We start from the raw sequence: 16128 nt of genomic DNA, 5'->3' as shown, positions 1-16128 counted from the left end.
TCTCAGATACTCTGGTATGCTCACTGGTGTTATGTTAACCATTCATGTATAATTAATTCTCTAATTTCTAGGCATGATGTTAATGTTATAGAAGGCAGTTTCCACATGCTTTTACTAAAATCCTTTGAAGCCTCCGTCAGAGATAAAATACTGGACTTGTTCTGATCCACAAGAAAACAAATTGGTTAAATTCCTTATGTTTCTAGAAAAACCAAACGTAGGAGAGAGACTGGGGCAGGAGATGGAGAGAGAGAGACAGATGGTTGAAGTAGATAAAGATGCAAATGAAAAATGATCAAAGTTAGTGATGTTGCTGACATACACCAATGTTAATCTCACAAAAATATTAATATTTAACACTATTATCCACTACTAGTAGAAATTAAATATCTTCTATAATAAATTAGGTTCCTGGCACTTTTACCTTAAATCTACTATAACAAATATCTTTTTAAGAAGTTTATGAACGTTAAGAAAATATGAGCAATAGACCTGAGAGATTTGACTGAAATGACTAACTGAAAGAAGCTTACAAGATAAAGAGAAAAATGTATCCAAACCACTTCTGTTCACAGAGAGAAAGAAAGTCTCTTCAGCAGAGTTCAGGCATTTAGTAACAAATTGGCTATAAACATTTGCCCAAACAGTCAACTGGACAAAGAAAATGCTCCTGTGAGAACAGTAACCAGATCTTAGGGCTCTGGTCTTTGAAGTTTGAAATATATCCCAGAACTGCCACAGTTTTCTTTCTCTCCCACCCTACGGGAAGATCAAAAAAGTAAATTCTTGTTCATTCTTTCTTTCTGTTATCTTGCCAAAAATACATACTCACTGATAAAGTCCACCAGTGATTCATTACATACCATTACCCTAAGGTTTCTAGTATAAATGCCTTTTAAATGAATCTCTTCTATTTCATTAATGCTTAACAGACATTTAATAGCAATGGCAGTGCCAAATGATTCTTACCATATCATACTATTAAAACCCATATGTTTGTATACAGACAGAAGCAACGACACCAGCCTCAGAGCTACCAGAATGTCAGCTACCAGAATTAGCTTTTCCTCCATTCTCATTTCCTTAGCAATTGGCTGAGCTGGGATTCAGTTGAAAGCAGAAATAGTGGAGAGTAACCATTCTTTTCATATTCCCCCTTTTCTCTACAGATCAATTCCATTTTCTCTATTCCTCAACTATTTATTGATTAAGATTAAAAGAAAGAAAGAGAAAAAACGAGGGGGGGAGAGAAGAAAAGAGGAGGAAGTTCTGGTGAATTAAAATTTAGATTGAGGAGCTATTTTTATTTTTAAATATCTGAACATAGAGTAAACAACCATAAATACATTAAAATGATACACATTTTTAATTCCCAGCATTTCATATCCCATGTTGTCCTTTCCTGAAGCCCTAGAGTTTCCCAAACCCTTCATCAAAAGCATTAATTCATTTACTAGCCAATGAATGAAGTTGAACATGACTGCTACAAGTCCTAGTTCATGTCAATGAATTTATGGGAATGAAGGCACTACTCTGGTGGGCTTTGCTCTGTTGGTCTTGTACCCAAGGTAATTTCTAATGGTCCTATCTTTTTGAGATTCTACAGGAAGGAATTGGGACCTTGTCTCCTGGAGGCACTTTAGCTTCTGAGGGTCTCTGGTTGCTACAATGATGGTCTCCTCCAAACCTATCCGATGTGAGTCTTGATTACAATCCCCAGTTCCACCCCTGGATAATACATCTGGGTCATGTGGGTAAAATGGTCCTGGACAAGTATTGCTCTCACTGGAGAAGATTTCAACCCTCAAATAACCAAGTCCCAGAGGCAAGGATGATGACAAAGTTGGCTAGAGCAACATGCAGAGAGTAAGAGAGGTAATATGACTAAAATTACACTCTACCCAGGAATCATCCTAGAAATGAATGCCTGTTTTATTTCTTTGGTTTGAGGTCCCACAAGGAGATTTTGGTCATCTCAGAGCATCCTTCTGTCATTCTTTTTACAACTCAGTAGAGCGACAATGATCATAACTAAAGAGAGGATAGGGGCAGCAACAGCGTAAGTCCTCTCCCATATCTCTATAGATGCTCTATAGATGCTGGAATAGGGAAGGGACATCACAGATGTTCTCTAGCCAGAGTTCCAGACCCTGCATTGCAAAAGCAAAAGTCAGGAACCTGAAGCATAAAATAACATAGATTTTTAGTCAAAAGGCATTGGTCACCAAGACCTTTTGATTTCACTGTTTTAAATATAACTCCAATTTGTTCTCACCTCTCTCTTCCTTTCTGGCCACTGACCTCATTCAGACTCTCTTCACCTCTCTATTCTTCACTTTTAACAAGCCTTTAAAATACTAAACAGTAAGTAAAACAGGAATGAGAAAATGTAAGTGCTACTTCCTCTTGCTTTAGGGGTATGTATTCTGGAGCTTTTCACACTCTGTTAAGAAGTGGTAGGAGTAGCTATAGCCCAAGTTTTGCTTTTTTCAGAAAGGCTTCCATAACGCTACTAGTTCACAGGTAAATTCCCTGCTTCTGGTGCAGTTCTCTGTAGTCCATAGAATGCCAGCCTGAGATTCATAATACCTAGCTCTGTCACCACCTCTGTGACCTCAAGGTCATTTCTCAATGGCCCTGTGAAAAGGGAGGTCCAACAAATGAGGTGGGTTGTCTCAGAGACTGTCCATTACTAGAAATCTTAGTTCACAACTGCCTGCTTGTCACATTAGCACATCATGTTCAATATGTTCAATATTGAATGTACTATCTTATCTTCTACTTCCTTATCCAACCAAAGCAGTTCCCTTATATTCCTTACTATGTGAAAGATTTTACCTTCTACCTAAAAACTTGAGGCTCTTCCTCAGCTCCTCCTTACTCCCCACATGTAATCAGTCACTAGGTTCACAAATATTCCTCCAGTCAGTTCTAGCCTTCCAAGCCCACTGCTGATGCAGTTCAGACTCACTGTCAGTCCCTTTATTTTTTATTTTGTTATTTTTTTACTTTATTTCAGAATATTATGGGGGTACACACACTTTGGATGTGTGTACCTTTGCAATATATGTAACCAAAGCTACAAGTGTGTCCATCCCCCAGACGGTGCGCACCACACACATTAGGTGTGACTAAACCCATCCCTTCCTCCCCCTCCCCATGTGCCCAACACCCAATGAATGTTACCTCCGTATGTGAACATTAGTGTTAATCAGTTGGTGCTAACTGATGCTTGTTAGTGATGTGATACTTGTTTTTCCATTCTTGTTATAATTCACTTCAAAGAATGGGCTCCAGCTCCGTTCAGGATAATACAAGAGGTACCAGATCACTATTGTTTTTGTGGCTGAGTAGTACTCCATGGTACACACACATTTTATTAATCCACTCATGTATTGATGGGCACTTGGGTTGTTTCCACATCTTTACAATCATGAATTCTGCTGCTATAAACATTTGTGTTCAGATGTCTTTATTATACAATGTCTTTTTTTCCTTTGAGGAAATACCCAGTAGTGGGATTGCTGGATCAAATGGTAGTTCTACTTGTAGTTTATTGAGGTATCAACATATTACCTTTCATAGAAGTTGTACTAATTTGTAGTCCTATAGCAGTGTATGAGTGTTCCTATCTCTTCACATCCACGCCAACATTTGTTTTTTAGGGAATTTTTTACAAAAGCCATTCTCACTGGTGTTAAATGATATCTCATTATGATTTTTATTTGCATTTCCTTGACAATTACAGATGTTGAGCAATTTTTCATATGTTTGTTGGCCATTTGTCTCCTTTTGAAAAGTTTCTGTTCATGTCCTTTGCCCATTTTCTAATGGGGTTGTTTGATTTTTTCTTGTTAATTTTCCTGAATTCTATACAGATTCTAGCTATCAGCCCTTTATCAGATGTGTAGCATGCAAATATTTTCTCCCATTCTGTAGGCTGTCTGTTCACTGTAGTGATAGTTTCCTTGGCTGTGCAGAAGCTTTTTCATTTGATCAAGTCCCATTTATTTATTTTTGTTGTTGCTGTGATTGCTTTTAGGGTCTTCTTCATAAATTCTTTGCTTAGGCCGATGTCCATAAGAATTTTTCCAAGATTTTCTTCTAGAATTCTTATGGTTGCATGCCTTCAACATGTGGCTATCCAAATTTCCCAGCACCATTTATTGAATAGGGATTCTTTTCCCCAGTGTATGTTTTTGTCTGCTTTGTCAAAGATCAGATGACAATACAAGGATGATTTTTATATCTAGATTCTCAGTCCTATTCCATTGGTCTACGTCTCTGTTCTTGTGTCAATGCAATGCTGTTTTGGTTGGTATAGCCTTATAGTATAGCTTGAAGTCTAGTAGATTGATGCCTCCTAATTTGTTCTTTTTGCTTAAGGTTGTTTGGACTATATGGAGTCTTTTCTGGTTCCATACAAAGCACAGAATTATTTTTTCTAGATCTGTGAAAAATAATGTTGGTATATCAATAGGGATTGCATTGAATCTGTAGATCACTTTAGGTAGTATAGACATTTTAGCAATATTGATTCAGCCAATCCATGATCATCATATGGTTTTCTATCTATTTACTTCCTCTGCAATTTCTTTTCTCAGTATTTCATAGTTCCCCCTATATAGGTCTCTCATCTCCTTTGACCACTACCTCCACTTCTATTCAACATAGTGTTGGAAGTCCTTGCCAGAGCAAGCAGACAAGAGAAGGAAATCAAGGGTATCCAAATGGGGGCAGAAGAGGTCAAATTATTGCTCTTTGCTGACAATATGATATGTCTAGAAATCCCCAAAGATGCAACCAAGAGATTCCTGGAATTGATAAATAAATTCAGCAAAGTCTGAGGATACAAAATCAGTGCACACAAATCAGTAGCTTTCATATATGCCTTTAATAGTCAAACTGGGAATCAAGTTGAAGATGCAATACCTGTCACTCCCTTTAAATCCAGACTGGCTCTCTCCCTGGCTTCTAGTCTTGCTCTTACTCCAATGTATTCCTTGCCCTCCTGTCTGATTGAGTTTTCTACAATAAAATCCTCATAATGTCACTCTTAGAACCATTTAGTTATTTCTTAATGTTACAAAATAAAATCCTGAATCTTAGCCTTTCTTAGACCTTGCCTCTGCTAACTTTTCCAGATGCTAGTTCTACCCATAAAGTCAGCTGTAGTCAACTTCATTCAGCATCTTTGACACCATTCATTACTGTGCCTGGGATCACCTTTTTCACTTTGGGTTTTTATTTTATTTTTTTTAATTCAAGATAGCTGGAGCTAAAATGTGCTGTGATTTTTTTTTAATTACTTCCATTGTGGTATTGTAGCACCAGTCCATACTTACAACATGCCACCTGATAACAATGGATTTGGTTACATGTTCACCTCCTCCACCCGAATGTAATCTGGACATTATTAAAGTTTGTACACACAATGCCTGTATTAGGCTTAGAGCATAATAGGATTCTTAGGCACTTAATGAATTTGAATAAATTTGGTAGAAGGACTTATTGCATGAGAAATATGCAAGGGAGTAGGAAGAGATCACCTTCAGTTTCCTTTCCAACTCAGATTTTTGGCTTGAGGATATCAGCCCCTTCCATGTTTTTGAGTATCATATCTATTCATGACTCCCAGACTCATAATTTCAAAGCACTCCTCAAACTAAGATTTAGATCAAAATATCCACCTGTCTGGTTCTTATTAGCTAAGTTACCGTCTTAAATTCACCATGTCCAAAATTAAGTTACTTTCACACACAATTTGTTTCACCTTTTCAGTTTTCTGTATTTGTTAATGACACCATCATCCTTTTGGGACAACTGTTAAAAAATATCCCGGAAGCAGCTCTCTCCTGTCCAAAATAAATCACTGTAGCTCTTTGGATTCCCCTTTCCCAAAACTCTTTTTGTCATTCCACCCGCTTACAGACCCCATCAAATTGTGACTAAGCGCTTATTTCTTTCTGGCTTGCATGATATATTTCCATCTCTGTCCCACATTGGATCCTGCAAGATTTCCGTGTTGTGGCTGCAAATCCTAAGACTCTGAGCTTAATGCTAGCAGATAAATAGCAGGTGCCCAACAACTCTTTGTAGAATGGCTGAATGAATGTTATGATGGTAGGTTTAAATTGCCTGGGGGGCACTGCTCATGTTTATTTAGCACTTTATTTAGCATAAAATAAATTTTATTTAGCATAAAATAAATAGTATAAAGAACATAGGAAACAGGAAATATATATATATTTTTGAGACACGGTCTCATTCTGTTGACCACACTGGAGTGCAGTGGTGCTATCATAGCTCACATTGCATCTGTTACTGTATTATAACTCGGAGTTGGTGCAACCCTGGCTGTAGTTTCAATAAAAAAAAAATGCTCTATTAAAAAAAAAGTATCTTACACTCAGCTCCCAGCTCTCAGCTCAAACCATCCAGAATCCAGGTTTCCCACCCCTTCCAGTGGCCTGATGTGCAGCGGGGGAGGAGCAAGGAGCAAGCTGGGCCTGAGGAACAGCGAGAACGGGATGGGGGAAGTCCCGGAAGTCATTGACCAGAGCTAGCGGCCGCCTCAGCGGCATCAGTTTGGGCTGCGGTCCCAACAATAACAGGCGCGCGGGCCGGGTGGGGGCCCCGGGCGGCCGGAGCTTGGGGGCGGGACCCGGATTGGGGGGAGGCGGGTGGGACGCTTCCAAAGGCCGAAGGGGATTGGAGGAGGGAGATGAGGGGCGGGGGAGCTCGAGGAGTGGGCCGGAGAGCTGGCGGGTTGGCCGAGGAGAGAGCATGCTGATTGGGTCACGCGGAAAGAGACGGACCGGAGCTGGCCGAGGATTGGCCGTGGCGGCTGGGAGGCGTGGCCAGCGCGCGGGAGAGGGAGCGCGAGGGAGCGGGCTGCGAGCCTGCTTGCCAGCTAGCCGGAGCCGCGGGCGAGCGCGGCTAGCGGGGCTCTGGTGAGGAGCGCGGCTGCGGAGGCGGGTTCCCCAGCTCCGCCGCGGCCACTCTCCGCGGCTCGAGCACCCCGATTCCTTCCCTCCCCTCCCCTGCGCTCCGGCTTGGGGTCGCGGGGCGGGGAGCGGAGGGAAGGGACGAAAGAGGAGGAGGCGAACGCGGGGTGAGGGGCGGAGGGGTCCCGGCGCGGGGCGAGGCGCGCGCTGCCTCTCGCTCTCCCGCCGCAGCCGCCGCCTCCTCGCGGGCTGCCGCGGCCCCGGGGCGCCCGCACTATGCGGGCGGACTGCCGGCCGCCGCGATGGCGAGCCGGGCGGTGGTGAGAGCCGGGCGCAGCCCGCAGTGTCCCCAAGTCCGGGCCGCGGCTGCCGCCCCCGCCCGGGCCGCGCTCCCCCTCTCCCGCTCCTGCTCCCTCCCTCCCCGCTCCGGCCCCTCCTCCTCCTCCATGCCTCTGTTCCTCCTGCTCTTACTCGTCCTGCTCCTGCTGCTGGAGGACGCTGGAGCCCAGCAAGGTGAGTGGTCTGGGGAAGTGAGCGGCTCGAGGAGCCCCAAGAACGGCAGGGCTGGCTGGGGGTCGGGGGGGACCTTCCCCGGCGGCGTTGGGTCTCGGCGGTAAAACGAATCTGCAGTCTGGAAGGTGCGGTGCGCTTTCGTGCGTGGCCAGACCTGGCTGGGCACTCGCAGGTTTGAGTTGCAAAGATGGGCTCTGCCTGCCTGTCCCCGAGTTGGCGTGGCTTTACTTTTTGGCAAGGCCATTCATTTCTCTGCAAAGAGGAACGTGAGACCCTGCTACGAAAGGGTCTTTCGTTGATACTAGATCCTCCTCCTGCGGAAAATTTTTGGGAGGAAGAAGAGAATCTTTGGAGATGTGACTCCTAAAGTTGAGCTACATGGATGGATGGACACAGTAGGAAGGCAAGGAAATTCAATAGCATCCTAAACCTATTTAAAGGCAAGCAGTGAAAATTACCGTCCTTTGTGAAAGTGAATGGAGTAGATTCTGGTTATCTGTGAGTGTTGGATTCAGACTGTGTTCTTTACAATGCCTGCCTATTCAGGAAGGTAGTCTAGACTTGCCTGGGTCAAACACAGTCTGACCCAAAGGCTGTGTTGCCCAAGTTGAGCGTTCCACGTTAAAAGGGTAAACCTTTCCAGAAAGTGACAAAACTTTTTTTCCAGTAAAACTTGAAAAATCTATTCCAGAAGCAAGCAAAACTGTTTATTGAATAATCATCATAATGGAAAGAGAATGATTTTTTTTCCCTTTTAGCACTATTTTCCGGCAGCGTACTATAGTTTTTTAATCAGTTTGGCATAAGTTATTGAACACATTTTACCATTGCATTTCCCATTTTATTGCAGTGAGAAGGATAAGAACTAGATTGTTACTTACTGCTGGAAAGAGTTTTTATTCCTTATTTGATCTCTACTTTTAAGTCCAATTTACTGTTGCTCTCATACGATTTTTTAGTTACATAGGGAATCATGGCCATGAGCCTGTCATTAGGAAGATGCTTGAAACTTCGACAGGCATGTGCAAACAATCTCACTGACTATAAAGTGTGTTAGGTGAACTGACCTCTTTAGATCTAGGCACATTTCTATACAGAGTAACTCAAAATTTAGATGCTTAGCATGTAGGTTTTAGTTAGATCGTTTTCTTAAATGAATTATTGAACATCACAATGGGGGTGTGGAATCCTTCATTCCATTGAAGTTTCAGAGCCTATATGCATGCATTTCCATCCTGGTAGGGGGAAAAATGACAAGCTTATATAAGGCAAGTGCTTATTAGATTTACTTTGTGGCAGGCACAAGACTAAGTGGTTTATGTATATTAACTCATTTAATCCTCACCACAGCCAGCTAAGTATTGTTATCCCATTTCAAACATTAGGAAACTGAGACACAAAGAATATAAAGTCCTTGCTTGGAAAGAAATATGGCTACATAAGCAGAGTACTCTGACTGTTTTTACTTATTTCTAGACCTGAAAGTGCTTATATTATGTTTTCAAAAAATCTTGGAACAGTATAGAATCAGTTACATGTCTCTCTCCCAAATGAGATGATTGCCTTGTTTTTAGAATTTCTCAAGGCTAGTCTAATCAGACATGCAACATTAACTCATTTTTTGAAGTTTAATATTATTTTTATCAGGGCATTTTAACAAATATGTTTCTCTTTCACAGTGTCATCTTATATAAACATCAGTGTAGAGTAGCACATATAGAAATGATGCTGGTAATTAAAAGACTTGCTCTCTAGTTGTCTTCTAAATTGGGGTACATTTTGTTAAATTGTTTAATCATGTCATAACTCAGTATTCTACATCGTTAATATGAGAATGTCTACCTATCTCATAGCTTAATATAAACAAAATGATAGTATGCATAGGGAAAAGCATAATATAGCTATAAATGGTTATTATCATTATTAATCTTGAGTTTACTAAGTTGACGCATTAAGAGCTTATTTGGTATACATCATCTGAAAACTCAAACCTTATATGAGGTTTGAATCCCTTAATTTTTAAAAATTATGTTTTTTACTAAAAGGAATCTAATGAAGTCTGGTAGAATTTCTTTTAAACCAGTGTTACCAGCCTAACAGATGTGCTTCAGTGTCTGCCTCTTCCGGTATTCTCTCACATAACCTGAAAAGAAGTTAAATTTCAAAATGACAAGCAGTGCTTTCCACCTTTAGAATTTATACTATTGGTGATGTCCATATGTTGTAGTCTTAAGGTACAAGACAGAGTTTTTATTCTGTAAGAAGTACAAGGAAGAAGACTGGAAGAAGACTGAAATAATAAAATGTTGACAATTATTGTCTTTTGGTGGTAGAATTGTGGGTAATTTCTTCTTTTTACTTTTCCATATTTTCTGTAATTTACATGTAGTCAGAATAAAAAAACTGAAAAAATATTTTTTGATAAATAGATTTTTTTTCCTCAGCTGGCATAAGTAGAAATTCATTTAATATGTATCTTGAGGTAGAACTGTGCTTCAGTGTTTGTTTTTTTTTAATCTTTCTGACATTTTGAAATAGCAGAATGTATTATCTTCATTCTAATTAATGCTGTACATAGCTATTCCTCAGCAGATCTTCTGCTGACAATGACTTTTTTTATTTGGCTCAGAATAAAGTTTATCATTGGTTGGAAAATTGATCTGTTCACAGCAGATGTATTTTAACCAGTCTTATTTCACTAATAAATTTATAAATAGATTGTTTGTTTATATGTGTTTATTATGTTTTTTTAGATATGGTTTTTAAATCCATAGTTTTAAGTTTTATGTTCATCTTCAAAATGCTTCTTTTTTATTGAAAACTTTTTTCCTGTAAAATGTGCATCTCTAAAAAAATTGGTGAAACTTATGCTAATAGCATAATTGCTACTGTAATAAATTTAAACTTAATAGAATGTGGATGGTCTACTATGATTGCATTTATGTCTCTGGTTTACATTATGACTAGGAATTTGGGTTACACTGTGTTAGGAGCTCAGCTTCCTCATTTGTTCATGGAAGGTGTACCTACCTTCTAAGTTAGAATGTAATTTGAAATTGGTAAAATATCAGGGAATTAATTTTAAAAATCCATTAAGCCTGATTTGTTTAGGCCTATTAATATGACACTTTTATGAAGGTATTGATTTTTGTTTGCTAATTTAATAAATCTATGGAAAAAATCAGATTGGTTCTTAAAGAGAATGATTCAGTTCCACAATGATATTTGGAACTAATATGTGAAAAAAGTTTATATTCTGACAAGTAATACCTTTATTTGTTTGTGATGCAGGGAAATATTTTTTGAACAATATTTCTGAATTGTAAGAAATGAAGAATTTATTTCTCTCTGCATAGAAACATTTGTAATAATTTCTAATGTTGACATTGGGTTAATTTACAATTTCTATTGTCTTTTCTTGACATGATAAAACATTGGGGCTATTTTTTGTAGTTTTGTTCAGAAGCAAAAATCAAAGCATCCTTTTCTGCTATATTTATGATTAATTTTACACTATGAAACACAGAACACATTCCGCATGTAGGAATGATCAGATTTAAAATGCACATATTTGAAACTTATAAATGAAAAATTGAGTGTAAATAACAGGTTAATGATATTTAGGTAAATTTCCTAGTGTTATAAGCAAAAAGAAAACATTATTTTCCTCCGGAGATAGTTGATATATTCCATTATAACATCTGAACTTCATTCTAAACGACAAAAAAAATCTTAAAATGATAAAATGATGAATGAATATACAAAAGGAAATAATAATATAATATATGATCATATATGATGAGAAAGGCTAGATTTACATATGGGTAGATTTTAAATTTAGGACTACACTTAGCAAAATGACCCTGAGATGTGAAATCTCAGGAAGTAATGTTGGACATCATTTGAATACATGCAAATGGATGGTTTCGGCTTTCTCTTCTTGATATGGAATGATGACATAAGTTTAAAAGGATTAGAAAAAGCTTCATAAAAATAATGATATTTGCTAAATATGACTATTGAAATATGAAGTGAGACAAGTTGCCAGTTTCCCTTGTGTGGCTCCTGGACTCAGTTTACTTTATAACAACTTTATGACCATAGCACTTTGTATTTATTTTTAAAATATTTTACAGATAAAAATGATAATTACTCAAAGCTAAAGACTTGAATGATAATTATCCACAGTTCTACTTCCTAATCCGTCAATTTATAATTTTGTATGTTACTTTTTATTCCATATTTAAATATCTACATAATCTTACATAGTTGTAATTTTAATAGTGTTGTGTTATGTTCTGTAGATAGCATGGTAAAATTGTTTCATAGGCTAATTTAACTCACGTAAGCATGCTTACAAAATACAGCAAGACAATTTTAAAATGTAAACTATTATTACATATGATACAATCCAAATGTTTTTGCACATTATATATGTAATTTTTTTCACAGTTTTGTCCTTCCCTTCTATTCTCACCTAATTTCATGCCAGTACCCCTCACATTTTATAATTAAGGTATAAGACTGAGCTACTTTTTTTTTTTAATTTCGGCATATTATGGGAGTACAGATTTTAAGGTGTCAATAAATGTACTTTCCCCCCTCCCCCCACAAGTCTGAGTTTCCAGAATGACCATCCCCCAGATGGTGCACATCTCACTCATTATGTATGTATATACCCGCCCCCCTCCCCCCTCCCACCTGCCCAATACCCTATTACTCTAGTACCTATGTGTCCACTTAGGTGCTACTCAGTTAATACCAGTTTGCCGGTAAGTATATGTGGTGCCTGTTTTTCCATTCTTGGGATACTTCACTTTGTAGTATGGGTTCCAGCTCTAACCAGGAAAATATAAGATGTGCTATATCACTGTTGTTTCTTAGAGCTGAATAGTACTCCATGGTATACATATACCACATTTTATTAATCCACTCTTGGATTGATGGGCACTTGGGCTCTTTCCACAGCCTTGCAATTATGAATTGTGCTGCTATAAACATTCAAGTGGAGGTGTCTTTTTTGTAGAGTGTCATTGGATCTTTTGGGTAGATGCCCAGCAATGGGATTGCTGGATCAAATGGTAGATTCACTTGTATCGCTTTAAGGTACTTCCATATTGCTTTCCACAGAGGTTGAACTAGTTTGCAGTCCCATCAGCAGTGTACTTTTTATTCTTTTAATATGTAAGTTCATGCCATTTTGCCTTGTTTCCTATACTGATCTCTCTACATATGCTGTTTCCTCTACTTGGAATGCCCTTTCTAGTTTTCCTTATCTTCTTGGTAAACTTTTAATCATCCTTCAAAACCCTTCTTGGATATTATCCCTTTATGAAGAGTTTTCTAAACCGTTCCCCCATACTCCTCTCCAAATAGTACATTCCTCACTGTATTTTAAGTATTCCTGTCAGTGGAGAGAGTTTTATTCATTTGCATAGTTCTAATACTTACCATGGTGTCTGTTGTTCAAATTCAAGAAATCAAGGCTGGAAAGGTCGGTGGCGACTGTATTGTGGAGGACTTCCCACTGAAAGGCAGACCGAGGATTTGTACGTGTGGTATTAGGCATAACATCAGCCACAGGGGCTGCTTCTTTCACCCAGTCCATTTGTCCACCTATGGTTTACTTGTCTCTTTCTAGCCCAGGCACCCAGGTCCATCATCTCAACAATGTTCTTCCCCTGGCACTTGACAATTCCCAAACTTGGGGCTATGTGACAGTACCCACTGTCTTTCTCTGGGTCTGGATAGCTTAGAGTTATTAGAGGAAGTCATGTGCCATTGTGATTAGATCTGCCACAAATGAGGACTAGCTAATCAAATCTCAAAAGGAGATTACTGCTTAGCAGCCACATTTTGACTGTCTTACTTTGCGGAGCTGAACTCCTGCCCTGTTTCTTCCTTATCTCTGCACAATGTGATTTTGTCTCCTGCCTCGCTTTTCCCTTTCTGAAACCTTGTGCTCTTTCACTTTGTCCAGAACACACTTTATCAGGGAATGTGAGTTTTGTTTTATTGTACTTCATACTTCTGTGGTGCTTTTACTCTATCTGGAAATATGCTCAAAATGCCACTGGCTTTTACATATCTCTTTTTTCAATTGTTTGCTTTCTAGGTACCTTATATCTCTGCTTTTTTTCAGTGACAAACTTTTAAAAAGTAGACATCTGTGCTGTGCATTTTCTTAGTGTCTGCACACAGCAGATATTTGTTAGATGATGAATTTCTGTTTTAGTCCTTGCAGTCTTGCTTCTGCCCTACAGAAACTGTCATTTAAGTCACCAGATTTTTGTTTGTTTGGGTTTTTGTTTAATTTGAAAACTCCAGGAGCTTTGTCTGTCTTTGTTATTTTTTTACCTTGATGGTCTTTTAAAGTCTAGAGGCTTTGGACTTTCTTGGATTTAAATACTAACCATGTGGGATTTTGAAATCCACATTCTACATGTTTTTAAATATATAACCTATGTCTCTTTTTAGAATGTATTGAAGGCTGAGATCAAATCTGTTTGGGTAGCCTGTAAATTTTTGTTCAATGAATCAATATGTGAGTGAAAATTTTGTTTCACTTTTCCCTACTTTGCAGTTAAAATCTCTGTTTTCAAATGTTTGCTTTCTAATGAGACTCACTTTTCCGTCCTTCTGCCTTTTATCCCCACCCCAGTTGTTTTTTAGGGAACTTCCATCCCTGGCTCAGTAAGGGGAGTCGGACCATGGAATGGAGGGACATGACAGCCAATCATGGTTGTTCGCATAGTTTGTCCTTAAGTGGCCTCCAGCCACCCAAACCTTAATACTGTTTTTGCCCCCTCCCTTTATACCTTTGCTCTGTCTCTCCAACTTTCTACCTATTGATAAGTTTCAGCTTTCTTTGGTCTCCACCCTCTCAGATCATTTTCAGGTTCATGGTTTATTTCTTCCCTCCTGGCATACCCTTGTTTCTGGTTAACTTTTTCATCCTAGAAGCTAGCTTTATAGGTCTGGATGTGAGGCAGACATTCTGTTGCATGGGTAGAGGAAGACTATTTTAGTTAGGACTCTTCAGATTATAGGAAACAGAAAGCCATATCTGCTGAAGGTAGAAGGGGAAAGTGTCGGGAAGATTCTGAGTCTTTGTGTTGTAGCTGAACTAATCAAGCCAAGGGAAAAGCAGGAATAAAGCTACACTTCAGGAACCAAGGACTCAACTTAGTTCTTCACTTTTGCTTCAGTCTGGCTTTCTCTACATGGAAGGAATCATGGCTTCTGGCAGTCCCCAAGGCTTGCAGCTTTGACACTGGAGAGATTCTGGGATTTTCCGTATTGTTCAAGGTCCAGAAATTGGAGGAAAGGATGAGTTGGCCTCACATTGGCCCAATGTGAGTCAGTACCCACCCTTGGACCAGTCAACTAGCCAGGGGGCATGAAGTCACATAAAAACTGTTGGGAAACTGCAGAGCACTTCCCAGAAGGATAAGGCGGGTACTAGATAGAGGCATCCTCTTCAAGGAAAAGGAGTGTTACATTTATAGAGAGTACACTATATTTTACACAACTTCTTATTGAACCCTTACAGTTACCTTGGGAGATGAGTGGCATCCATCCTCACCTCTGTACAGGTGAGGATGTCCATACAGGCATGTAGAGATGAAGTGCCCAGGATCTCTAAAGTTGGCATGTTTAGAATTTAAATCCAAGTCTGTCTGACTTCAGAGCCTATGTGAAGCCTGCTATATCACTTGGCTACCATAATATAAGACTCATTTGGGTTTATTTCTAAATTCAACAGCATGTGTTAAGAGCCTCATCATGTGTTTTATTTCTGTGTGTATGTCTATAAAGGTGAATAGAATTCATTGTCTTCCTAACAGAAGTTTATATCTGGATCTGGTAAACTGACATAAATATGCATAATAAGCATATTAAGTACAGTAAAGAGATTATGATAATGGAAATAGGGAGAAAAACCAGGGGCTTCAGAAAGGTTTCACAAAGGAGATAACATTGAGTAGGTATTTGCTAGGTGGATGAGAGGAGGAAGATCAGTATTCTTGACAGAGTGGAATATCATGTGCAGTGGCAGAGAGATGAGAGAGTATGGAGCATGAGGAGAGTCACCCGTAGTTCACAGCTAGAGCAAAGAGGTTGTGGGAAAAGTCAGAGGATGAGATTGAAAGGGAATCAGGGGCCAGATTATAGTAGACTATATCCTTGCTGAAGAGTTTATTGCATGATCAGTGGAAAACAGTTGAAGGATTTTTAAATAGGGGACCCACGTGGTCTAGTTAGTATTTAAGAAACGCTGGCAATGGAAAAACAAATACCATATATTCTCAACTTATAAGTGAGAGCTAAACGAGGGGTATATATGGTCATTAATTGGTGCAATGGACATTGAAAACTAAGAAGGGGAGGCAGGGGATAAAAATCTACCTATGGAGTGCAGTGCACACTATTCTGGTGACAGGTACACAAAAAGCCCTGACTTCAGCATTACACAATTCGTCCAAGTAACAAAAAATACTTGTACCCCGTAAATGTATGGACACTTAAAAAAAAACAACAACAACACTAGTAGGAGTGTGGGATAGTGGATTATAGGGAGGAAAGATAGGAAGTGGGGAAGCCTGTTAGGGAACTTTGCAGAGCCTGCACTTGTTAAGATGGGCTAAATTTAGAGATGTTAAGGAGA

At 39.3% G+C, this 16128-nt stretch overlaps 1 protein-coding gene across 1 annotated transcript in view; it reads left to right on the top strand.

The window, feature by feature from the left end:
• Positions 1-6902: 6902 nt before the first annotated feature.
• The window catches only part of DCBLD2 (discoidin, CUB and LCCL domain containing 2), a 79314-nt gene continuing 70088 nt past the window's right edge, over positions 6903-16128 (top strand). The window contains exon 1 of the mRNA XM_012743082.3: positions 6903-7460. Within this exon, the coding sequence (XP_012598536.2) occupies positions 7250-7460 (211 nt within the window). The 5' untranslated portion in view covers positions 6903-7249. The remainder of the gene's footprint in view (positions 7461-16128) is intronic.

The sequence above is a fragment of the Microcebus murinus genome, chromosome 1 (assembly GCF_040939455.1).
Source record: "Microcebus murinus isolate Inina chromosome 1, M.murinus_Inina_mat1.0, whole genome shotgun sequence".
Classification (NCBI taxonomy): Eukaryota; Metazoa; Chordata; class Mammalia; order Primates; family Cheirogaleidae; genus Microcebus; species Microcebus murinus.
This window is presented reverse-complemented; position numbering and strand designations above follow the sequence as displayed.